The sequence below is a fragment of the Ochotona curzoniae genome, unplaced genomic scaffold (genome assembly GCF_017591425.1).
Source record: "Ochotona curzoniae isolate NIBS_2020 unplaced genomic scaffold, NIBS_Ocur_1.0 contig_4105, whole genome shotgun sequence".
NCBI classification, from domain to species: domain Eukaryota; kingdom Metazoa; phylum Chordata; class Mammalia; order Lagomorpha; family Ochotonidae; genus Ochotona; species Ochotona curzoniae.
Genome location: NW_024466129.1, coordinates 11,658,927 through 11,685,021, shown reverse-complemented (window position 1 = coordinate 11,685,021; position 26,095 = coordinate 11,658,927). Strand labels below are relative to the sequence as shown.

The following is a 26,095-nucleotide window of genomic DNA, read 5'->3' as shown; positions in this document are numbered from 1 at the left end:
CCACCCCCGTGAGACACTGGAACGAAGTACCTGCTTCCCGCCTTCCACCTGCTCAAGTCTGGATGTTGCCACAAATAGGGATGTGATCTGGCAGATGGAAGCCCTCACCTCTCTATCTCTGTAACTTATAAATAAACAAATAAAAATCTAAATATATATATATATATAATATTTAAATGTGTCAAGAGGTTGAGAATTCTATGGGCAAAGATTGTTTTAATGCTCATTTCTATTGATTTATTTTGGTAAGCATTGTTTAGTGGAAGTTAGATCCAAATATGGATAACATATAAGAAACAACACAAGCCATCATTCAAGTAATACTGAAACTCTATAGCATTTGTAATAGGTGTTAGACGATTTGTTGAGTACCAATCTCACTAGCAAATTTTAAAAGCAGCACCAGGAGGCTCCAGTGCACTACACAGTGCCAAGCTGTTACAATGAATCCTTGACAGCCATTTTCTTTTTTCTTTTAGGAATCATTAAGAGCCGTCCGATATGAAATATCTCCAGATAAGGAGTATGCCCTTTTCTCATATAACGTGGGACCGGTGAGTACCAGCTTTTTCTCCCAAGTGGCTCCTTCATTCTGACACTGTATTCTTTCTGACGTTTCTTTAAATTTTCCATTGCAATGAATGATCTTTGAATCCTGAAATGTTCTGTGGCTCTTTCTCTTGTAAGGACTACTGCCACCTAGGAGAGAGGAAAGGTATAAAAACTTCATCGGCAGAAAAAGAAAATCTTAGAGGTTTTTCTTGGAGGAAAACGTGAGAATTTGCCTTTTTATAGATATTTATCTTACCCTTTGTGCAGTAATTTTTCTTGCATTTGTCTCAAACTATAATTTTAAGCCTGACCACAAAATGCGCTTGCCAGGTTTTCCTTTAAGTCAAAATCATGAGGTTAATGAACAGGCCATCACACTGTTCCAGTGAAGTGTTGAATCCTCACTTTCATTATTTCAGTCCCTGCTGATAGTACTTTGTCAATACGAGTTGGCTGTAAAATCTCATAAGAATTTTCTATACAATCTCACCCTGGACTGTATGTGCAGACTAAATTTTCCTGCGCTAGCGTGGGCTTTTCTTTCTTCTTTGCCTTTTCTTCATTCAACATACTATTATATTAGAATTGGCCTCAGCCTTTTCATTTTCAATGAGTTAGAAGATGAAATTTATTTGTACATGTAAAGCAAACATTTGCCTTTTAAGATATTAGCAATTTTAGAAATGGGCATTTATTTAGAATATTAATTTAGGAAATCCAGGATTAATCTGCATGAAGATACAAGTATCCAATTCTAGAATTTAAATTTTTCCTTCTATAGATTGATTTGACAGCTGGCTTTATTGGAAACTGCAGCTTTATTCTTCCCAATGCAGATATTTGAAACTATCATCAATTATCTACTTTTCTATCTTTCAAATGTCTGTTATCTAAAAGCTTGCATTTTCTCCATCCAAATTTATTGGAACAATCAGGTATTTTTATTCATCCAGCCAGAAGCTGTTGATGAACATGACATTCTAACAGGTGATTTTTACCCTTGCTGGTCCCTGTTCTTTCCCACACCCATCTCTTTAAACTTCTTTAAGCTTCAAGCATCAGAGAAATGTACAGAGAAATAAATGCTTCCTTTCCTATCCTTGGAGAGTACCAAAAGTAGCTCAATTAAAAACAAACAAAGGAACACACCCTCCATCTGCAGACAGAAGAAGGACATTCACAAACTTGTTTCAGGCTCATTCCTGGTAGCATGGCCAACACCTGACAGAACAACATAGACCTATCTCATCTTATCTACCTAGAGAATCTGTAAGTCAAGGACTTCCCCAGCAGTGAGATGGACCATCTCAGAGCATCCTGCTCCTCCAAGCCTTTATCAGTCCTGTATCAGTTCATCAGAATGTTACAGAACAGGTTCTCACCCATGCGAAGAAGGAGGCTCTCGTCTCTGGGGCCGTGGTTCTGTGCCTCGTGGAATCGGGCACCCGTTTCCCTCATCTTTGTCCGTGAAAGACTGCCCACTGCTGCCAATAACTGAATGAGTGAACACGATGGAGCTGTCGTCAGCTAGATCATGGACTGCGATTGGGAGCTATGCTATTATCCTTTCTCAGTCTGCAGAGCTTGCCAACGTTTAGAATACCATATACTAGGTATATTTTTTAACTAAAGGAAAATTCAGGAACTTTGGAGTGGATTTAGAGAACTCTAAAATGATTGAAGTATTACAATTAAAGCATCTACAGAAATGGATACTTTTAGCTTCTGTTAAAGTTACCCTTAATAATTTTCAAATACTGAGAAGTTGCTGTGGCTTTCTGCAAAAAAAAAACCCTGAAAAATTTAGGATTCTGTATAAGAATTTGTAATTTAGTTGTTAAGCAGAACTTCTTTATTGGAAAAACAAAGAAAAGGGGAGTGGATTTCAACAGAAGAGTCAAAGTACTTATTTCTGGAATAAATGGGATAGACCAGGACTGTTACTGAGTTGTATTTAGTATTGGTAATTATTATTAATAGGAAAATAATAATGGATAGTGGTTACTGCTACATTATCCCTTGGTATTCTTTTTGAAAAATAAAATGCTCTATAGACGAACAATACTGCTGAATATTTTTAAGATGTCTGTATTCTCACAAGGGTTATATAGTATTTCCTAATTGGAAATTGCTACTCATTACAAAATGCAATTTCCATCTAACTGTAAGAAAGCTAGACTTTTTTTTTTCTGGGATTCTTTCTAATCATATTCTCATGATTAAAGATAGCTCGTATAAATATCTTGGTTATGCAAACCAACTCAACTTTTATTAATTAATAGAGCATCATAAAAAATCATTTAGTAAAGACTAACTTGCCAGTTGTTGGGTAGCTTGCATTTAGTTTACAAATACTCCCTGTGCAATAAAATTGCAGTGCTATGGGTTGCCATTTCGTTGGAAAATCCTGAGGTTCCAATTACCATCAGGATGGTTATCATATTTCCAACCTTGCTTCTCTTTACTGCTCCTCTGAAGACAATAGTCTTGGAATTCTAACAATCCCAGATTCAAGTGCCAGCTCTAATCTAATGCTTACTAGATATTTTCTTGAGAAACCAGTTAACTCTCATGAGTCTAATTTCCCTATTGAAATGAATTAATGTATATCTAACCATGAGGACTGCATGGCATAACACATATTAAAGTGCTATACAACTCATTCAGCTCCTGGCAGACAGTAGGTGATCCATACATTTGAATTTCCATTTCTGTTTCTCCTTAATGCGTCTCTGGAAGGCTTTACATGCTTGTTAGGAAAAGTCTGTGTTTACCATAGTTCATAACGTAATCATCTTTTTTTTTAACTTTTTAAAAGATGTACTTATTATTTTTACTGGAAAGGTAGATTTACAGAGAGAAGGAGGGAAGGAGAAAGATCTTCCCACTGCCTGTTTGTTTCCCAAATGGCTGCAATGGCTGGAGCTGAGCTGACCTGAAGACAGGAACCAGGATCCAGGAACTTCTTCCAGGTCTCCCACATGGGTGCAGGGTCCCAAGGATTTAACTATCTCCTAGTGCTTTCCCAGGCCACAGGCAGGGAGCTGGAAAGGAAGTGGAGTAGCAAGGACACAAACCCGAGCCCCTATGGGATCCTAGTGCTTGCACACCAAGGGCTTTAATCACTAGGCTACCATGCCCTACCCCTGCCACCCTTTTCCAACTTTTATTTTCTTAAACGGCCTCTATCTAGGATATATGCCAACTTGCCTCATGGAATTCACAATAGGAACAAGTGTGTAAATGGCATGTGGGATAAGAAGTTCCATGAGTGTAAAGCAAAGTTGTCTTCATTAACTAAGTCAGGGAAGGCTTTCAGGAGGAGGTGAAACTTGGTGCCTCTAAAGCCTGAAGCCAGGAGTACGCATGATGAGTAGGAAGGAGGACGAACTCAGGGTGGCTGGAGACAAGACAGAGAGCAGCCAGCCACCTGGCCTAACAGGTAAGGAGCTCAGCTCTCCGTGCCTTTGGCTTTGCAATTGCTGAGTTTCTCTGGAACATTAAGACAAGATTACAAGCGAGCGCAAATGGGAGTGTGAAGCTCATAGATGACATTAGTAGTGGAGAAAAATGTGAAGGGTAATTATCTTAAAGAAGGAAAATAAAGCCACTCATGTCACCTGTAGGGAGCAACACATGAAAATAGGAAGAGTCCCAAGACTGAGCTTTCAAGAACTACTAGTGCCATCCTATAAGGCTTTATATAGGATCCTGGAAAGGATTTAATCTTGTGCAGAATGAGAAAAGGGGCAGCTAAACAAATAGATAAAAACTCAAGAGTGCCTTGTTAAATGGAAGAAGGAAAAAAAAAATCGTTTCCAGAAGGCTTCTCTTGATGGGTGTCTAAATGTTCCAGGCCTTGGGTGCGTGACTCTTAGCTTCTTCTCCTTTCCTTGTTTTCCCAAGTGATCTCATACTTTCTCTGGACTGACTGATGTGGGAGTCCTGGTTTACGTTTTAATTCTGGACCTTTCCCTGAAGCTCCAGAGGGATTGTGAATAGGGGGAAGATTTAATCCCATTGCTCACCATCACAATCAACTTGTTCCTTTCTGGGCAGCCTTAAGCAGCGCACCCCAGCCATTTTGGCCTGCTGCACCAGAAGAGGAAGTCTTGATTTCGTGCTTTCTGTGCTCAATGCTGGACGGTGGTCCAGTGAGCATCAGTCCCCTTACACTTTGAGGGTGCTCAGACTTGAGCATACAGAAGCTCTGTGTCTACATGTTGGAGTGGTTGTAAGGCACCACCTGGTTACAGTGGTCTGAGTTTGCTCAAAACCCACATGGAACCGTCTACCTCCGCATAGCTTGAGACCAAGTATGGAAGAGCTGTCCAATTCAGCATGTGTGGAGAGAGAATTTAGTAAATAACAATCAAAGTCAAGGGGTTTGCTATGAATCATAGGGTAATATCTTAAGGAGCATAAGAGATGGAAAACAGATTTTGTTTTTCTCCATTTATTACGTATCACTTTCTTTTATTTGTTCAGAGCAACGGTAGAGCTGTATTATTTCTCAGCTGTTCGATAGGCATAAGTTTTATTTGCCTGTGTCTACAAAGCAGCCCCTCAGAGAGAGGGACAGCCTTCTTTATTCCTTGTACATCACCCTCTTCAGACCATCTGTGCATATTTTCTGCCAAACAGACATGTCTGTCGTCTCTCTGAGCCTCTTAGTTAGATCAAGATGTACTCCAAATTCTTGAAATTCCATCCAATACACAAATGTAATAATACAAGAAGACCCAGGTTTTAATGTATCCTCATGTTTTTTTCTAACAATATGTGCCATGCTAATTAGCATGCTTGTTTCTGTAAACTCTTCTTAACACTGCAGAGCTGTAACTTGGTTCACATTCTTGAATATTCACAAATGAGCTCATTTTAGCTATGTCAACGCTGTTATTGATAGCCTCCAAAGTGCTCATTAAAGAAGTTTAAAATAGCAATTCTGCAGTAACTTTGAGAAACAGTGAGCTGAAGCACAGTTCCACACTTTCTCAGCCTGAGCTATGGATAGGTCCTTAAGTGGTGTGCGAGGGTTGTTGGAAATATTTTAAAAGATCCGGTTTGATTTATGTGCTATCAACTTTATCGTGGTCTACATTTTTAATTGACATCATCTCATTCCTGCCCAAAGGAGCCACTGTTTGCTAAAGCAGTTTTACATTACACAACATGTCCGAAGAATTTCTCCTGAAACGAAGATAGATGTTGGGGGGAATAGCATTTTTAATCTTTAATTTGAAAATTATGCTAACTATACCACCTGTACTGCAGGAGAAAAATACCTAAAGCAAACTTATTCAGTTAGAACATCATGTTCCTTCAGACTGAGGTGCATTGACAAATATGAAAAGTGTGAAAAACATTTATGGAAGAGGAAAGAAGTGTACTTGTAATACCTTGGGACATTTGAAATATTAGCATATTTTGTGACTTTCAAAGAACAAGGCAAAGTTATATCTGTAAAAATTCTTCCTTAGAGTATCTTTTCTGACAAAATCACTGAAAATTTGTGAAAAGTTTCATTGCAATGTTTGAGAGAGTTAAGTGGAATGATCATTTTTATGGATGTTGAAACATTATTCCAGTCAAAACTAAAATTTTGTCCCAAATCTGGTTTAAATAAAATATCATATCACACAATGATTTAATTAACAAATGGGTTAATGTGTACGAATTGATCTTAGCTACCTTTTACTACATAAAAAAAAATGTAATGACCAGACCTAGCATCGCAGTATAGTGGGCTAAGCTCATGTTTGGGATGCCTTATGGAAGTAGCATCTCCATTTAGCTCCTCTGTTTCTGATCCATCTCTCCACTGATGCACCGGGGAAGGCAATGGAGGGTGGCCCAAAGGCATGGGCCACTGCCCCCCTGTGGAAGGCCGCAATGCAGTGCTAGCTCCTGGCTTCAACCTGGCCAAGAGTTGGCTCTTCCAGCCATTTGGGGAATGAACCAGGAAAATATGAAATTTCTCCCCTAACACCTCTCTCTCTCTCTTTCCCTACCCCTTTCCTTCTTTCTAATCATCTCCCTCTCCTCCTTCTCTGTGTCATCTGCCTTTCAAATGAATACATTTTAAAAAACAAATCAACATTATAATGACTTCAACAGAAGATGACTTCAACATTATAATAGTTTCAACAGCTATCTCAGCCTCTGTCAGAGTTTGGGGCTGTGGGTGGCCCTACCTTTTCGCACAGTGTCTGTCACACAGCCCCACCTGGGCTGCAAGCTCATCTTAGGGTCATCTCATCTCGTCTAGATCACTGCATGGCTATTACAGGACTCTGTTCCTGCTAACTATAGGCCTCCTCACTAAAGCTGGCCGGGGACCATCCAAAGTTGCCCGCATCTGAGACTCTCCAAATATAACTATTTGCCCCATCAGAGATCAAAAACAAGAAGAGCCAGGAAAGGAGTGTCCGCACGATAGTTGCCATGGTTCTTAAGACTTCAGGTCATGAATGGTACTTCTTTGTCTTTGCCGTATTCTGTAAGAAATGAAATGCTACAGCTAGCTCATTCCAAAAGGGAGTGGATATCAAAAGGGACAGAATGACTAGAGGGGGTTAGAAGCACCCTTTGTCACATGTACAGGAATGTTCCTACTGTCCAGTAGAAGGGCATAACGGGTCTATTTAGATTATGTAAAACCTGCTTATTTCTCTTATGGCCCTTGAAGATCCACAAAGTTAGAGAAGCAAGGTGTGCTTTTAATCTGAACTTGAAAGAGGGTCTGGGCTGGAAATCAGGGAAATCAAGTTCTTGTTGCTTTGCTGCAAATATTTAGAAGACCCCGGCTGGGTCGCACAGCTTCAGTTTTGCAGTCAGGGCACTGGCAATAACAATCTGTTAGTGACTCAGGTAGAAACCAATATGGACACTAACAGAACTGCCTGTGTTTTGTACAAATTAAATGAGTCATTTAGAAAATGGCTAAGCCAAATCTTAATATACAGCAAACATTTTGTTCTTCTAATACTTTTTAAATTTTTATTTTATTTTATTTTATTTTGTTGGAAGGCAGAGATAGAAAGGTGGGCAGAAACATGTGTCATCTGGGAGTGCACCCCAAGATGTCTGCAGTGACTTGTCTGGGTGGGAACCAGAGACCAGAGATGGAAACTCAATCCAGCTGGACCATGCGGTTGCCAGGAAACCAATAACTTACACATCACCGACTTCCTCCTAGGGTCCACTTGATTAGAACTGAACCAGTAGCCAAATTTGCGAATCAAATTCAGTTGCTCCAGCATGTGACACAAGGCATCTTAATTAGCATCTTAACTACTGGGCTGCATGTTCATCCCTGGTATTTTCATTTTATGTTCAAGCTCGGGGAAGTAAATGCATGAAAGTACAGTACTAGTATGATTCTCAAAGTAACTCAAGTCCAAATCTTACTTTTGGGGGTGCTTACTAACTACTCCCAGACTCCTAAACTTCACAGTAAATTTAGTGTTAAATGAAATATATTAGGTAGGCCCAGTGCGGTGGCGCAAGTGGTTAAGGTCCTCACCTTGCACGCCCGGGATCCCATATGGGCGCCGGTTCTAATCCCGGCAGCCCTGCTTCCCTTCCAACTCCCTGCCTGTGGCCCAGGAAAGCAGTCGAGGACAGCCCAAAGCTTTGGGACCCTGCACCCGCGTGGGAGACCTGGAAGAGGCTCCTGGCTTCAAATTGGCATAGTATTGGCCATTGCGCTCACTTGGGGAGTGAATCATCGGACGGAAGATCTTCCTCTCTGTCTCTCCTCTCTGTATATCCGCCTTTCCAGTAAAAAAATAATAAAAATAAATCTTTAAAAAAAAAGAAATGTATTAGGCCATTGTAAATATGAGTATACTTCTTTTGGTTTACTGCTGTTTCTTCCTTAAAGAAAAAGAAAGATTTACTTGTGTTATATTAGAAAGGTAGATTAATAGAGAGAAGGAGTGACAGAAAAAAAGATCTTTCATCTGCTGGTTCACTTCCCAAGTGGCAACCATGGCCGGAGCTGAGCCGATTTGAAGTCAGCAGCTTCTTCCAAATGTCCCACACGCAGATGCAGGGTCCCAAGGCTTTGGGCTGTCCTTGACTGCTTTCCCAGATGACAAGCAGGGAGCAGGATGAAAGTGGAACCCCCAGGACATGAACTGACACCCATGTGGGATGTTGAAGGCAGAGAATCAGCCAATTGAGCCAATGTGTTGGCCCCTACTGGTACATTTCTCAAAGATTTTCTTGTTTGTTTGTCTGTAATAGGTACCACCGAAGGAAACTCTCTAAAAGACTTTTAGTATATCCATTTTGTCTTCTAAGGATTGTGTCTTAAGGAAAAGTCCGTGATTTCACTTTGCCATTGGGAAAGTCTCTCAAGCATTCTGTGAACACCCAGCCATAGTCCCTGAAGATGATATTTACATTCACACCCAGGCACCCTTGTTATCAAGTTCCGTGTGTCTATGTCCTCTCCAGAAAGTCCTGCTTGCAGCCCTTGACAAAGAGTCTTAGAGATTGATTTGTGAGTTGTGTGCAGCCTTAGGCATTTGTCCGCATAGGCAGGAAGTGGCGTTTGTCTGGAGTCTCTAGCACCTAAAATATTTCCGACATTGGTTTATAAGCAAGTCGCAGACCTTGTCTTATGTTTGTTTTTGTCATAGTCAGCGGGCAGATACTGGGGACAGAACAGGAAATTGGATGATCTCTTGGGTGGCACGGCTTCTGGCTCAGAGGAGAGAGGGCACAGTGGGCAGCTCCAGCCACATGCTTCTCCCCCTGCAGATTCAGCCAACTCCAACCTAAAAAGGATGGTGGGTTTTTTCAATGCAGAACTTGAAGCAGTTCTCACACTTGAAAAAGTCTCTGCCCTTCCCCTAGCCTTGTGTGAGTTGATGCCGCCTACTGCGTCATCTAGGAGACAGTGCCACTTGCAGCTCAGGTGAATCTTGAACAGCCCTGGAATGTGCATAGGCCTGATCAAGTACATACGCTGAGCTGAACCCCACTGAATTCCTGAATCTTTGGAGCATGTGTCCATCAGAGTTATGCATTTGTCTCCAGAAGTTAGCTTTGGAAAGTAACTTGAGACTATAAGCGTTATGTAAAAGATACCTAAGAGCCCCGAGCCCATGAATATGCACAGAATTATAACTCTACAACAAGTACATTTACATAATTATAAATATGCAAGTTTCTGTATTGCAGGCTGTAGTTCCTGCTGCAAGGTGTATCTCCTGTTTACTACTCCTTTTCCCATTAGGTGCACTGATGAATTCTTTGCCAAGGGTTCTCTAAGGAGATGTGTTTCATGATGCTTGTGCTATCAAATCATTTTCTCTACAGATTGTTTTCTGGGCCCACCTCCAGAAACCATCTGATCCAAGTGATTCAAGCTGGAGGCATCCTTGCATATTTCCATGTATTAGGGCTGATGTCAAAAATGTCGCAAGTTCTCTGCCTGCATTTGCCTCAAAGGGCAAGCAGAATTGGCCCGTCCTTTTTACAGTAAGTGGCTGCGATCCCTGCCTAGCTCCCAGGTACAGCTCTGTAGCACTAGAGAGGGTAGCCGGGTCTGGCTTCAGTATTTCTCCCTCTGCTCTTTGGAGAACACAGCCTGCCAGGATCCGAAGTTGTTCCGTTACAGCTGCCTGGAAGTGTACGCTACACTCCGTCAAGATTTCTCAGAAACCTCTGCAATTTGTGATGAATTTCTGTGTCTTCATTGCAGCTACCTTTCCTTCACAGATTCATTTACAGTTGGCATCCTTTTCTTTGCCCGTTAACTCTATGAGGCCTCTCTTTCTGCAGCTACTTTTTAGATCTCCTTATCTGTGACTCAGACTCTCAGATGATTGAAAATTATCACTATTGTGTTTCTACACAGCTCCCAATGAATCACTATGTACAGCAATTCACACCATTGTGAAAATCTAACAAGGCCAAATCCTTGAGAGCCAACTAAGAGGCTAGGAGTATAAGACAAGGCTGATGTAGATTTCTATTTCCTGGGAATTAGTTGTCGTGTCAGGGAGAGAGCAACAGCGGGAGGGGAGTCTTTTTCCTGTTCTGGAAGGTCCCTATCTGTGGTTGTTTGGTTTTTGTTTTAAAAATTATAGGTTTTTAGGGTGAGGGTTGTTGTTCCTTGTTGTGCTGATTCAAAGCACAGAATTATTTTCCTTTGTTGTTTATGCATATTTCTATTTGGATCATGGAACTCCATTTCGAAACACAAACAGACATTTAAAAGCACAGATTTGGGCATAGGAAAACATGTAGCCCAAACCCAGTGGATGCAATCATCGTTAGTGTTATTATGAGAGTTTGTTGCTCTGGCCAGAGTGAAAAAAAAAAATTGATGATTTTTCTTGCCAGAAACATTCCATGACTCCAATGATTTAACGAGTAGTACTTTTGAGTGTTGTTACTGCAGGGCACTTGAAATATTGATTTGAATCTTGCAGTGCTACCAAAAAAAAAGGCCTTTGGGACTCACACACAGGCAAGAGAAGAGTCTTAATGAGGCTATAGAAGCAAGTCGGCCCCGCAGTTGGAGGGGTTACAGTAAGCAGTAGACAGCGTTGTGTGATTTGCAGAGAGCCAGGGAAGACATCTCCCACTACCACTCCCAACCCGGACACTTGTGCCAAGCCACCTTTAATTGGTCTCTCTGCTTCTGCGCTAGCCCCCTCTGCAGGATGGCCTCCAAAGTGAGGTAAAAGTGATCTGAGAGCCATGTCAATCAGCTCCACTCTTTCCTCCTTCAAAGCAGAATGGTGGGGCATTCACTGGCTGTGAGGCCTGAGTACAAAATGGCTAGGCTTGCACCAAATTCTCATTGAACACATGTAGGATTTCAAGAAAGAGGCATAGGTCAGAGGAAGCCATATATCAAGACTTAATTCAAGAGAAAGTACAGACAAACTCAAGAGAATGCAGCAATTCTCAATGTTTGAGGCCATGCTCTGCTAGGATCTCGGGATTTAGGAATGATGTCTGGAGTCGGGTTTCATTGAATATTCCAAGAAGTCAGTATTTGGAAAGATTCTTGAAGACCACCCATTTCCTTGTCCCTCTTTGGAAACCTTGAAAGTGTCTTGGTGTCGGGTTCTTGATGGGAGTGGGAATGCTGACCATGGTGGTTTTACTGTCATGCAAGCTAAGGATGACTGCAGGGATATAGCCAGTAGCTTATTTGGGATTCATTAGGCAGTCCCCAACTCTTAAGTGGGAAAACCCTAGAAACTGCTCTCTACATGGAAGGAGGCAGGCTGGTTTGGGTGGTACACCTGGGGCTCTAACCTAGTAGCAATCCTCAGCTCCTTTTTGCTTCTACTCCCCTTCCTACACCAAAACTACACACCTTTACGTACTTTCTGTCCAGCCACACTGGTCTTCCTCCCTAACTTCCACTTGAAAAGTTCATCAAGCCCTTTATACTCACTGCACTCTCCACCAGATTCAGACTACAAGAGACATTTTTACTTCGTAGTAGAAAAGAAGGAGCAGTTGACTGAGCTTGTCTGTAGGCCTCCTGTTGCAATGGCATGACCCTAAAAATGAAGAGATGAAGCCATTTGTGAAGGATGTTGGAGGAGCAGGTAAGCATCAGGGTGTGTGGTCTACAGAGAGATTGGCAGATGAGTGAGGTGGAGAGGTAAAAGTGTTTTAAAAGGAGTGATTATCATCAGAAGGAAACTCACTTGCAAGAGAAGAAGTGAAGCCAGGAGGGGCCACAGGTGGAAAATCATGGAGTCAGTGAGTTGCTGGTCTTTCTTTGGGTCAGACCTCTAAAATCACAGGGCAAGCTGGACATACTATTAAGATACTGCAGTTATCAGAAGATAAGTGTGGGATAGGACAGCCAGTTTCCTGTGGAGATGACACTAACAAGATGTATTGAGAAGGCAAAGAAAGCAGATCAAGGATCTGACAAGTGTGGAATGAGGTATGATGGGGAGGAGGGGACATGGCATGGAGAATTCTCCATGCTGCTACAACAGGGAGGACTTGAGCTCAGAAGCTCTGGGGCGTGCAAGTAGGAGGCAGAGGAAGAGCCTTTGCTCCATCTTCAGCATGGGGCATAGGAGGGTCAGACTGGAGAAAGGCTGCATTGTAAAGGGGTCCTGGTGACCTGCTGAGATCTTGGCTTCCATGCAAGCAGAAGCTGCAAGGACACAGTATTTCTGCTAAGACTTCAGACTTGCCAGCAGCTGCTAATCAAAAAGCAGATGCTAGTGAAAGGCATGATGGAGATGGTGATGATGGGATCGCACAAGTGGATGGGAGGCTGAGTATCTGGAAGAGATGCTCAAGAGAGAGTGGCAACTGCCTTCACATCCTGCAGTCCTGTGGTGATAATGTAATAATAATTAAAGACCACCCACTCCTGAAGGGGCTCTGAGTAATCTCCATTAACCACTGAGGTTTGTGTAATTGGAAACAAGAAATGAAGAAATGTAAATGAGAAGAAAAGTGGGTTTACTGGGTGACACGGGGAGATATTACATAGAGGACACTTAATTGCTTTTGTTGTGAATGGTCCTTGTTGTAATGTAGTGAGGGCAAAAAAGGACTCAAATTCTTCTTGAAAGATTTGTTCTTTGGTTCCAATTTAGCAGTCCATGAATGTGGGTGAGTTCATTAACAGCAATTATATGCAGAGATTCGAAGCTGATTAATGTGGCCCAGGCTGCCGAGGACTTCTGAACAACAATTAGGTTCCATGGACTTTTGCCAGGGATTGTTAGTTCTATGTTGTGGTAGGTGCATTTTCCCACAGCTCAAAACTGCAAGGATTTATCACACTCTTGAGTTAAGACCCGGGCTGCTTGTGAATTTAACTCCAACTCCTATTAGCGAAATGACTTAACAAAGTGTTTAATGAAGATGGTCTTGAGTGTTCCAGTCGTATCACACTTACCACCATTTGGGTACGGGGTGAAATTGGACAAAACCCATTTCTAGAAGCAGCTCTAGGAGTAGGCTGTGTTAGGCAGCTAACATGGTTCCTATGACAGTAGGTCGACTTCCTGGAAGATAATTTTCAAAAGGCCCTCTGAGTGATCTTCCTGGTAAGTGGGCTTTGTCATTTGAAAGTTCTGTGTGACAGCTGTGTGTGGCATGGCACGTATCTTGGAATTTTTCAATTTTAGCCAACAGTTGTTTTTTATTTGCTAATAGTCTTTTGTCTGCCTTGCTGTGTTGCTTTATTCCTGAGTGTTTGCTAATGCCCAAAACCTAAAAGCAGGAGCGTTGTTCTGGCAGGCTCCTTATGATAGCACACAGGAATAGGAAGGCTTGGCAGGTTTTACTGAGGCATCTGCTGGGTGGTAACGCCTGGGCCAAATCCATACCCACAGTGTTTGAATCTGCAGAGATTAATGAGCACCAGTGATGAGTTGCTTCAGTGATTTCCTAAATTAGGTGCCACCTTGGGACTTTCAATGGTTTGTCTCAGCTGGACAGTGCCAATAGCACAGATACCCAAGTGTTTGTGGTTGCAGAATGCGCCTCTGGTGCGTGCATGTACTGGAGCAGAGGAAGCCCTTCCCCCACAATGGGAGATGGAGAGGAGGAGTTTGCCTAGTCCTTCTTCGATCAGCACTGCAGCCCATTGTATAATTAAGAAATCTGAAACTGGATAAGTAGTCATGTGTGTGTGTGTGAAAGAGAGAGAGAAAGAGAGAAAAAGAGGAAGAGAGAGAGAAATGGGCTTAGCCCATGGCTCCAAATCATTGCCCAATCTAGCTGCCTATCTTATTTGGGTGATTCAGAGCTTTAGAAAGGTCTAGATTATGTGAGGGCTCTCACATCATCTAGTCAGTCATCAAAAAAAAAAAAAAAAAGAAATCATTTGTTTTCTGAACATTGCATTGAAGAAATATGAAGGTGCTGAAATCTGTGAATCCATTTGGCAATTACGTGGCCCTGTTTGCATGGCTTCTTCAAAATAAGGGAGAAAAGCTGAACACGCCCAGTGTTTTAACCTATGCCAGATCACCATGGTGAGTTTTACTTGTTTGGTCCTGCCTTGAATTGGTCAACTGTTTTTGACCATGTCCAGGGTCACAGGGGTTTTTAAGAGCCAGGTAAGAAGCTTCTGTTGGCAAACCTGTCCCTTCGTATTGCCATGACTCATATGTTAGGTGCATGTTCCATTGCCACTCACAAGGGATCCCACAGCAGACAGCAGGTGAATCCCAGCTCCCAGGAGAATCGCACAGTGGCAGAAGGAGAGGGAGGTAACAGGCTGCTGGAAGATCACCAGGTGTTTACATGTCGTCCGTCTGAGCCCTCAGGGAAGACAGGAACTTGGGATGAAAAGGTCAGGAACATGAGAACTGTTTTTAACTCATGCCTGTTTCCCTGTGCAGTGGCCAAAGCAGAGAGGCAGAGATGTGATGGGGAGGCAAACTGTCAACATGGCTTAAGGGAAAAGTAGATTCACCTCCTTGGATAGGCTTGAACACAGTCACTGGAGGGAGAGATCACCTTCCCTGGAATGAGACCCGTTATCAGAAACTGCTTCCCAGTTAGCAGGGCCTTTGATTACCCATGGAAAACCCTGTCTCCTATATCCAGAATGGATTTTAATTGAGGATTGAATGGTAGATAATGATTTAATAAGGCCCCCAAATCCAGTATGGGTGTCTGATTCTTTCCAGTGTGCACAAATTAAAACAATTTACTCAAGTATGCTTAATTTGTTACATTGCTAGATTTTATCATTAACATGCTTATTTTTTTTCATAAGGTAAAGCTTGAGGCAACTGACCTGGGCAACCTTTACTTTTCTGTGGTTTAACCACTTCTTTGCTAATAATGAATGGAAAATATACTGATGTCGCGTTGCTCACTTATTAGTAATGCCGTGGGACAAAGATATGTGGCCTGTAGAGGAGTAAGCCACCCCCACTGGGATGCCACTTTGCATCATTTTTCCCTTCAAGAGCTTCAGAGTCGGTGAGGTCTGTGGGAATGAATGAGCTAAGACTTTATGAGCACTCAGTGGAGTGTCAGGGGTCTGCACTTGGTATAGAATGTCCGGATTACAAACCAACGGGCACCATGGGTAGAAGTGAAAGATTTAGAAAATGTGTGCACTGCTTGCTCATGGAACACAGGCACAGGGGACTTGAGTAGGGAAGGCTGTTGGGGAAGACATTTTTGGAGGGCTGGATTTATTGATGGAGGGCTGGATTTATTGATGGAGGGCTAGGTTTATTGATCGAGACAGAAGGGATAAGGATCAAAGCAGAAAAGCACAGAAATGGTCATGGGAAGATGCCAGAATGAGAAAGAGCACAAAGAAAGTCTTAAAAGAGTTGGAAATGCTGAAGTATCAAAAGGAGACAGGAGGGAAAATTCTTGTTGAGAAAAAATATTTGAAAACATAGAAAATGGTCCCTTCTGCTAATATAATCCTTCCTAGTATGTACATAAGGCAGCTAGTTTCATGGTTTGACCACACAACCGCATGGCCTCTGTCACATGTAATCCAAGCTTCTTTCTTCTATTTAATCTACACTATTCTTTTTGAGTATTTATTTTATTGACCTGAGGGAGAGAAATTCAGCTGTCGTTCACTGGTTCACTGCTCCAGTACCCACAGTGATCAGGACTGGACAGACTGAGGCAAAAACTAGGAATTCAATCCGGGTCAGCCTTATGGGTGGCAAGGGTCCATCAGTAGGCAGATGCATGTAGGAATCAGAGCCAAGTATCCTGAAATAAGATACAAGTATCTCAACCAACAGAGGAGGTGCTGCTCCCCAGAGTATTTTTAAATACATGAGAAAAGTCCATGTTGCGCAGAGCAGAAAGAAGCCCAAGTTGGGCAGAAGATGAGGAAAAATCAAGAAAAGCTGTGACCATGGACTTCTTAGGGCAAGAACAGTTATTCCACAGAGATAAAGTGCGACAAAAGGTCTTGAATGATAGCAAGAGGATGCAAAAAAAAAAAAGCTGAACAATTCCTGGATCATTTCTGTTTTGATTATGGCATTTGGGTTGGTGTAATGGGGAAGAAGTGGGAGATCCAACTGAATAGCAGTTTCTGTGAGAACCAGGGGATGAATAGGATAAATATCAGAGCCCTACAACAGAGCTGATGTGCTCACGCTCAGTCCCACCTGCTTAGCTCACAGGTGTATCTGAACTTCAGCCCACGAGTGCTCTGGGCACTGCAGCAATTGCAGAAAGGGAGAGAAAGAACATCAAAGCTTCGAAAGAGGGCAAGGATGACTGGCATGGTTGGGATGCCTGTGGATTTTTAAATCCTTTTACAAGGTCTGATGGGGGTAGGGATGAGAGCTTAGAAGTTCCAACTTTTATTGACAACAAAGAACTTTGAGTCTTTCAAGTGCTTTGAAATAGGTATCTTTCCCTAAGCTGTCGCATGTATAATATAGCAGGGAGAAACAGCAGTGGGATCCTTGGAGGTACAGAGGATGACTAAGGGAGGCCAGCAGGATAATTGCAAGAGGGAGACTGATTTGTATATGCTTAAATCATAACCCACACCTTGTGTTAGCAAATCTGGTCTCTGTTGAATGTCCCAAGTCTCTTTCAGAGTCCATCGCCTCCCTCCTCCTGTACTCTTGCAAAACTAGGCTCTTGGGATTCTGCCCTGGACACGAGATGGTCTTTAGTCACCCTGCTCAGAGCTGTCTCTACAGTTGCTGGAGGGTGGACACTATGGGTCTACCAGACCTTCCTTTACTTAATGGCAGCTGCCTCTTCTGTGTTCCAACTGCAAACAAATGTATTTTTTTAAAGATTTATTTTATTTTTATTGGAAAGGCGGATGTACAGAGAGGAGAGACAGAGAGGAAGATCTTCCTTCCGATGATTCACTCCCCAGGTGGCCACAATGGCTGGAGCTGAGCCAATCCGAAGCAAGGAGACTCTTCTGGGTCTCCCACGCGGGTGCAGGGTCCCAAAGCCTTGGGCCATCCTCAGTTGCTTTCCTGGGCCACGGGCAGGGAGCTGGATGGGAAGTGGGGCTGCCAGGATTAGAACTGGTGGCCATATGGGATCCCGGGCATACAAGGCAAGGATCTTAACCACTTGAGCCATCGCGCTGGGCCCAACAAATGTATTTTTAAAGAAGCATTTTAACTTTGGTGCTTTTCAAGATTATCCTCATTCCTGGCTAAAATGCCATAAATCACCTGAGTGGAGACCCCAAAGCTTCACCACAGGCAGCTACCATACAAAGTCAACCAAGAAGGCATTGGTGGGGATGATCTAGTCTGTTGTAAATACTTGCTCCTGGTGTTTCTGTGAACAAGGGACAGATCGGCCCAGAAAAAAAAGTTTACAAGCTTCCTCTGATGGGCTCCACTTATCTGGCCACTGGGTTTCTGCAGGAGGGTGGAAGGCCCCTCCCTGGTTATCCCTAGTCCAGAAGGAGTGGAGTACACTGAGAAAGAGAGACACCCCTCACCCACCTGCCCTCTCACACCAACTTCTCTTCCTTCATCCTAGGCCCCTCAGCTGCACTCTGGATTCCAAGATTTCCTGGCTCCCATAAAGTCAACTTCTTTATCCCGGCTACCATACTTGGAGCATTTGTGTTGTGTAGATTTTTTCATATTGAAACACATCAAAGACAAGTCCGCCCTCTCTTAACTCACATTTCCATTTATTATCCTGCCCTTGCCAGTCAGCTGGGTAAAAGTACAAGCACCTGGCCTCTCCCCGATTCTGCTCTGTTCCCATTCACACTCCTTTGAATTTCCTCTTTGTCAAGCAGTGCTGCGTGCTGGTCACCTCCACGCCAGGGCAGGAGGAAGGTACCACTGTTATCCCCATTGGACAGACAGCAGCTCGAGAAGATGGCAGAACGTTTTGGATGCTGTGAGGTCTTCCTCTCAGCGATGCACCTGTTCCTAACGCCATGCCTTGCTTCCCTAGGCCCACCTACATCTCTATTACCCGTACCCTGGTGGCAAAATATCCCACTGACTTGTCCATTCCTCTCCCCACCCCTTGAATTTGTACTGTTCTTCCTCTTAAGCTTCCTGCAACTTGGTCTCTTGAGAATTTGAGCCTCCCTTCCCTTTCCTTCATGATATCCTGGGTTTCACAACCCTGGCTGTCCTCCTCTAGCTGTTCCTCCTTGCCCAGGAAACTTGCAAGTTTGTCCTGAGACCAAATTTCACTGGCTTTCTGCCAGAGTCCTGTCCAGGGCATTCATTTCTTCTTCTTTTTTTTTAAGATTTATTTTATTTTTAATGCAAAGTCAGATATACAGAGAGAATAAGAGATAGAGAGGAAGATCTTTTGTTTGATAATTCACTCTCCAAGTGACCACAATGGCCAAAGCTGCGCCAAACCAAAGCCAGGAGCCCGGAATCTCTTCTGGGTCTTCCATGCGGGTGCTGGGTCCCAAGGCTTTGGGCCATCTTCAGCTGTGTTCAAGGCCACAAGCAGGGAGCTGGATGGGAAGCAAGGCTGCCAGGATTAGAACCAGCACCTATATGGGATCCTGTGTGTTCAAGGTGAGAACTTCAGCTGTTAGACTAGTAATTGTCATCTAGACAGTTATGACTGGGAGATCACGTTGCTGGCTCAGATCCTGTAGCAAGCCTCTGCAGAGTCATGTGCCCAGCAGTCCCTGGGAGCCCAGAAGAATCTCAGACACACTGTGCTCAAACCGAACTCATCGTTGGCACCAAACTGTCCCTACTGCCTGCCTCTAGCATCATCCCATCAGCAAAAGCAGCAGCATCTCTGCCAGGACACATGACCTAGGCCTCATCACCATTCTGCTGACTTTTGAGCATACCCCATCTTCCTCTGTTCTCCAAAGAACCGAATTCACCACTTGGCCTGCATCCCAACTTCAATCTCTTCTCTACATCACCCATGGAGTCACTGGTTGAGATGGGCACTGGGTGACCCATTCCCCAGCCTGGTCTCCCCTGTCCTCTTCCTGCTACCATCCACAGAGCTCCTTTTGGGAAGAATCCCTGTTGGATGGACATCCGTCCACTCTGACATCCACCCCTGTTTTGGCTTCCTGGTACCCAGAGCACCCTGTCACCTCCAACCTCGGCTGTTGCTATGCCAGGAGTGCTCTGCCTCCTCCACTTACTTCAGAATTTCGCTGTGTGCTAATTTCTTTAACAGTTATTATTGCTGGATCTGAAAGAGTGTACTTCCACAGAACTCATAACTTTAGACACAGGGTTTCTTTCTTTTGGCAGCTTGCAGTTTCGTGTTGATTGAGGTTTTACCTCTTGTTGAATGCGGTTTTCACATCATTGCAAGTGGCCTGGCACACAAGCTAAACCATAAGAGACCCTCCAGACACATCCATTCAGTTGCAAAACACAACTGCCCCACCTCCTCCTTGGGGTTGCTGTGGCCTCTCCTGGACTGTATCTGTAAATGGAATCTTTGCCCACAATGTTTGGTTAGCCTATCGTGCCAACATGCATGTTTAACCTCCAAAATCAAGTGAACTTTTGTTAAAATGCTTTGTTGCAATGAAATACAACCTTTCATACAAAAGAGGCCTATAAGTATTCGAAGATGCTTTGTCACTAATCTCTCTAGTTACTCATCTCTGTATGCCTGTAGACATTCAAGCTTTCTTGCATTACCATCGTATTCATCAGCCTAACTTCAAAGTCCTTTGTGACGTCAATCTAGAAGCATCCTTCCGAGAAGCATATGCAGGATGTATTTTGTGTGGCTTACTATTACTATTTTCCATATTATTTTATAGGTATAGGGATCCTCCCTGTATTTACTCTTCCCCATTCCACTCCCCACACCATTTTTCCCCACATTACTACTATAGCATAGTCCTTCAGCAACAATGAGAAGTACAACCTTTTGTTGTTTAAGTGTATAATGAGATTGTGGGTATAGTCTGTTGTTTAAGTATATAATAGAAATGTGGTAGAAAATCTAATATCCTATTATCATGATATGTTTAACAGTTTCAGTAGAAGTCATTCTTTTATTTAGGAGTAGAAATGCGTACTGTAGTGTGTCCTAACTTCCTAGAATGCTAATCACAATTACACAGATCATTTATGAGGATGTGTGTGTGTGTGTGTGTGTGTGTGTGTGTGTGTGTGTGTACACATAGATATCTACTTATGTATTTTGTGTAAAAGTTGCCTTATTTGACAGAATATATGATATTTATTCTTTGGAGATTGGATTGTTTTACTGAGCATAGTGGTCTCCAGTTGAGACCATTTTGTTGCAAATAGTAGAGTTTCTTTCTTTTTCAATGGTTGAGTAGTATTCCATAGAATAGATGTACCACATTTTCTTCACTATTCCTCTCTCCAGTTGAGACCATTTTGTTTCAAATAGTAGAGTTTCATTCTTTTTCAGTGGTTGAGTAGTATTCCATAGAATAGATGTAGCACATCTTCTTCACCATTCCTCTTTTGCCAGGAACATGGGTTATACTCACTGTTGTGGATTATACTGCTGTAAATATTAGAACGCAGGTCACTTTCTCAAGTAAAGATTTTGCTTCCTTTGAATGTGTTTCCAGAAATGAGGCAGATCAGTATTCAGTTGCCTTAGCATTCTCCATACTGACTTCCATAGTGGCTACACCTGCTTACTCTCTCACTAACAGTGAAGGAGAGTACCTTTTACCCCATATCCACACCAGCAGAAATTGTTAGTAGATTTCTGAATGTAAGCCAATCTCACTAGAGTTGGGTGGAACCTCAGTGTGGTTTTGTTTGCATTTATCTTTATCTAATCAAGAGAGAGCCTGAACATTTTTTTCGTATGCCTATTAGCCCATGGAGTTTGTTCTTTTGAAAAAGGCCTGTTTCTTTCCTTCAACCATTTCTTCACAAGGTTGTTTATCTGATGTCGTTGAGCTTCTGCAACTATTTGTTAATCCTGGATATGAGTTCTCTATTGGTTGTGTAGTGTGCAAATGATTTTCTCCAGTTCTGTTGGCTGCTACTTCCCTTTGTTTATTGCTTTCCTTGATGAAGTCCCATTTGTTACCTTTGGCTTTTTCTGCCTGTGCTTTTGGTGACTTTTTAAGAAGTCTTTACAGTGCCTATATCTTGCAGAGTGTTTCCTGTATTCTCCTGTAACAACTGATGGTTTCTGAGTGTACATGTAAGTCCTTGATCCATTTAAAACTGATTTTTGTATAGAGTGACAGGTGAGGGCTTGCTTGTTAGTGCAGGCTGTTATCCAATTGTCCCAACAGCATTTGTTGAAGAGAAAAAAAACTTTTCTCTAGATTATTTTAAACTTTCTTGTTAAAGTTATTTGGCTGTACATGTATGGGCACCCTCAGGGGTTTCTATTCTTTTCCATTGCTTTTTTTTTTTCCTGTTTCTATACCATTATCAGTCTGTTTTGATGATTACTGCTGTGTAGTATGTCTTCAGGTCTGGATTTGCAACTCCTTCAGCTTTACTTTTATTATTCAGGGTAGAGCATAAACTAATGTTCCTTGTATATGCAAACAACTCCATGGTGAGAAAGAACTTATAAATATAGTCCCTTTTAAAAATAGCAGAGAAGAACATTAAATACCTTGGGATAAACCTAACCAAAGACATGGAAAACATCTATAGTGGACATTATAAAACGTTAAAGAAAAAATAGAACAAGACATTAAAAGTTGGTGAAATTTACCATGTTCCTGAGTTGGTAGAAATCAACATTATCAAAAGGTTCATAGGTTCATATTAAAATATCAAAATCCCAGCAATATTCTTCTCAGAAATAGAAAAGATATTACAGAAATTCATTTGAAAACATATTATGCAAGATTTTTAAAATTTGCAATTATTTATATTTTTAATGGAGATTTCCATGGCATACATGTAAAAATGTAGCAGAATACCTCATAAACCATTTTACACAGTAAAATACTTCACAATACAATACATATTTTTGCAAAAATAAACACTTCGGTATACTCACAGCAGTTGCATGCAATATAATATCTATAAGCAAATGAAGTGTATACATGAATACATTGACCAAAAAAAAATCCCAAAATATCATTCTTTTTATAACTGAGTAGACATACTCAATTCATGTTATATCCCACATTTTCTTTATCCAGTCATCTGTTGATGGTCATCTATTTTTTTTTGTTTAAATTTATTTTAATTTATTTGAGAGGAAAAGTAAAAGGTAGAGACTGATACATTGAGTGATTCCATCTGCTGGTTCACTCTGCAAATGTGTAGTAAAGCCAGTGCTGGGTCAGACTGAATCCAAAAGCCAAGAACAGCATCTGTATCTCCAAAATAGGAAGCGGGAGCCCAAGTATTGGCACCACCATCTTCAGCTTCCTGCCCTGCCCATTATGGAGAAGCTAGAATTGGGAATGCAGCCAAAACTCAAGCCTAGGCCTTCCAGCATGACATGCTTATGTTCCGAGTGGCAACTTAACCCACTACATCAGAACACTCTCTTCTAGCTTCCTTGATTTTAATGCTATTAGCTCTTTGTTTTGTAACGTCATTCAGTGAGTTTGAAGACATTTTTGATTGCTTGTGCCATCACCCCACCAAATGCTGTGCTTCTACGATCAATGCCTTTACCTACCCGAGTCCCTAATGACCGAAGGTACAAGGTACACATATCATGGTTTCACTTGGCTGTTACATAAGGGGAGGTCTGCTGGAGGACCACTGATAAAATTCTGACACACTTGAAAAGATATAAAAGACTGTGCCCCTCCCTCATGTATGTCAAGCCTTAAGCGACCTGTACAGATGTGATGTTAAACTTGTTGGTGTTTATACAAGGAGCAAAGCAACTGGAGGAAGAGACTGAGCCTGGGCACTAAACAGCACCATCAATCTGATGCTCCTTGCCACTGGAAAAATTAATACCATTTGTCTAAGCTGGTGCCCATAATTTTTTTTCCCGTTAATTGCAACTAAATGAGTCCCGAGTGACTTGGCTCATGCTGTTTCCTCCATAAGGTCTCCTTCTCAACCTTGTCTGGCAGGTAATTTCTTCAGTCCAAAAATTTAATTTCTTTTAGGAACGAATGCTTCTCCAAATGTCAAATTCAGTGTGTCACTTCCCATGCCAGCTGCCTCATCATTGGGCTGTGAGCTCCTCAAGAACAAGGCCTGATCCATATCTTTCTCTGTATCAGGAAGATAATAAGCAACCAGCAAATAGTTGCTTAATAAATGGGAAAAAAAAATGAATGTCATAGGGCCAACCAAGCAGAAAAGAAATGGTTCTAGATCTTCTTGCATTGGCAGCCTTTCTGCCATTGTAGAAGGAAGTGAGGGGTATCAATGCATGCAATGTCGATCCTCACCGCTTTGCCACAACTCCTTAGAGCATCAATGAACAATTGCCGTGCACCACAGTCTGTTGTCCCGCTTCTGGATGATCTCTGACTCTTCTTGGTGATATTCTGGGGCCCCAACATACTAATCCCATCTGACCAAGCATGATAGAGAGGTGTTTTATCTAAATAGAGCCCAATGGGTGATTTCCTCAGTGTTTCAAGACCACCTTTCTTTTCATTCTCACAGTCTCCACTTTGACTCTCACCTCTGTCTCCAGGACTAATACTGCAGCTCCTACCAAATTTTTCTGTGCATCACATTTGGATTGCTCCTTTTTCACATCTCAAGAATGGTTCTGAGCATGGCATGCTTGCATTCAGACCTTTGTACCTGTGCTCAAAGACCCGTTTGAGTATTATGTACTTCACAGAGTCTGCTCTGGCTCTATTTTTCCACACCCTTAGCCAAAACAGCAAGTAGCATGGAAATAAATGGTTGAAATAGGCATTTTGAAATTCATTCTATTTATTTCCCATATCATGAATGAGAAAAATAAAGTCCAGAGGGATGAATTTGTTTCATCCAAATTTATGATTTCATAGCAATTAAGTCTGTAGAAACTTGTGTTTTTCCCCAGACTTTCCTCCTTTCCTCATGGCATTATCCTATCTCATTTCACCATCTTGTGTGGACATGTGTCAAGCACAGACAAGTGCCTCAGGGGACTTCCAGCTGAAGACGTACAGTCTGGATCTGTTTCAGATAATCAGCATGAGACTCTAGTGCTAAGGTTTGAGGTACTCAGAAAGGCAGGGTTCCTGAAGCACCAGCCTTTCCAAACCTGCAGATGCAGCCCATGGGCAGTGTTCTTCAGCTGTAATGTGTGTATAGCAGGGCCAGAATTGGGCCATTCATGAAGTTTTTTCTGTCAGATCTGCCCACCTAGATGACAATGGCGAGCAATTGCCAACAGGTCTCTTGGCAGATCCAGAGACCACAGCGTGTGTCACTGGCACGAGCTTACTCAACAATGGAGGAAAGGGAGACAGGCCCTATCAAACTCAATAAGCTGTTTTTCTCCATTCTGTCTTCATCCCTGGATGCCCTAAAAGTGCCCCATTAAAAATGGAGGGCCCCTTTGCTGGTTATGATGAATAATTCTGAGAAACACTGGTGATTTCTAATCCGAGGAAGAAGACGGTCTCCAACTTCCACCACCATTTTTGAGTGACAGTGTGATTAGCTTCATATGAGTATGACTACATCATATTTCTATCTATTTTCCTACTTATTATAGTGAGAAATGACCCATACCTGAGGTTTCTCATTTATTCTAGGGTTTTTTTTTAAAGATTTATTTTTATTATTATTTTTTATTGGAAAGGCGGATATACAGAGAGGAGAAACAGAGAGGAAGATCTTCCTTCCGATGATTCACTACCCAAGTGAGTGCAACAGCGAATGCTATGCCGGACTGAAGCCAGGAGACTCTTCCAGGTCTCCCACGCGGGTGCAGGGTCCCAAAGCTTTGGGCTGTCCTGGACTGCTTTACTGGGCCACAGGCAGGGAGCTGGAATGGAAGCGGGGCTGCTGGGATAGAACTGGCACCCATATGGGATCCCTGGCGTGCAAGGTGACTTAACCACTTGCGCCACTGCGCTGGGCCCTATTCTAGGGTTTTATCCAACAGTTTGTGCCTATCAGTATCGGCTTAACACCCATGACGATCTACTAATGATTGAATAAATAACAGAACTAGTTTTTCTCTCGAAGCCAGTGAGTGGCCTCACTGAATTAGTAACTTGCTCATTGCTTAAAACATTGCTTTATAAATGAAATCAAAATTTAAATGTAATTTTCATTGTTTATTTATTATTTTATGATATCCTGACATTGTATGTATGGAGAGTGGCAGAGATACATTCTGCAGTTTCACTGGGAGTCCATATTCAACTTGGAAATAAAGATACTTACTGTATTGTATATTCACATCTGGATATGATAATCTATATACAGTTACTAGACATCTGCTTAAATAAAAGACATGAAACAAAATCAAAAATGGGAAAAAAGTTTAAAAAAGTATAATGCCATGAATTTAAATGACATACTACTGGATGATTGATGTGTTCTGAAAAACTGAAAAAGCAAATTTTCTTGATGAAAATAATGCTACTGTGTCACCTATGAGTCAGTGAGCAAATTAATAAGAAAAAAAAACATTTTCTGAATGAATGAAAATTAAAACAAAAATGTCAAAGCCCCTGAGATGTAGCAAA

General features: G+C 42.1%; 1 protein-coding gene across 1 annotated transcript in view; it reads left to right on the top strand.

Moving 5' to 3' along the window:
* DPP6 (dipeptidyl peptidase like 6) overlaps positions 1 to 26,095 on the top strand; it is a 768,584-nt gene that overhangs the window by 444,379 nt on the left and 298,110 nt on the right. The window contains exon 5 of the mRNA XM_040984381.1: positions 480 to 554. Within this exon, the coding sequence (XP_040840315.1) occupies positions 480 to 554 (75 nt within the window). The remainder of the gene's footprint in view (positions 1 to 479; positions 555 to 26,095) is intronic.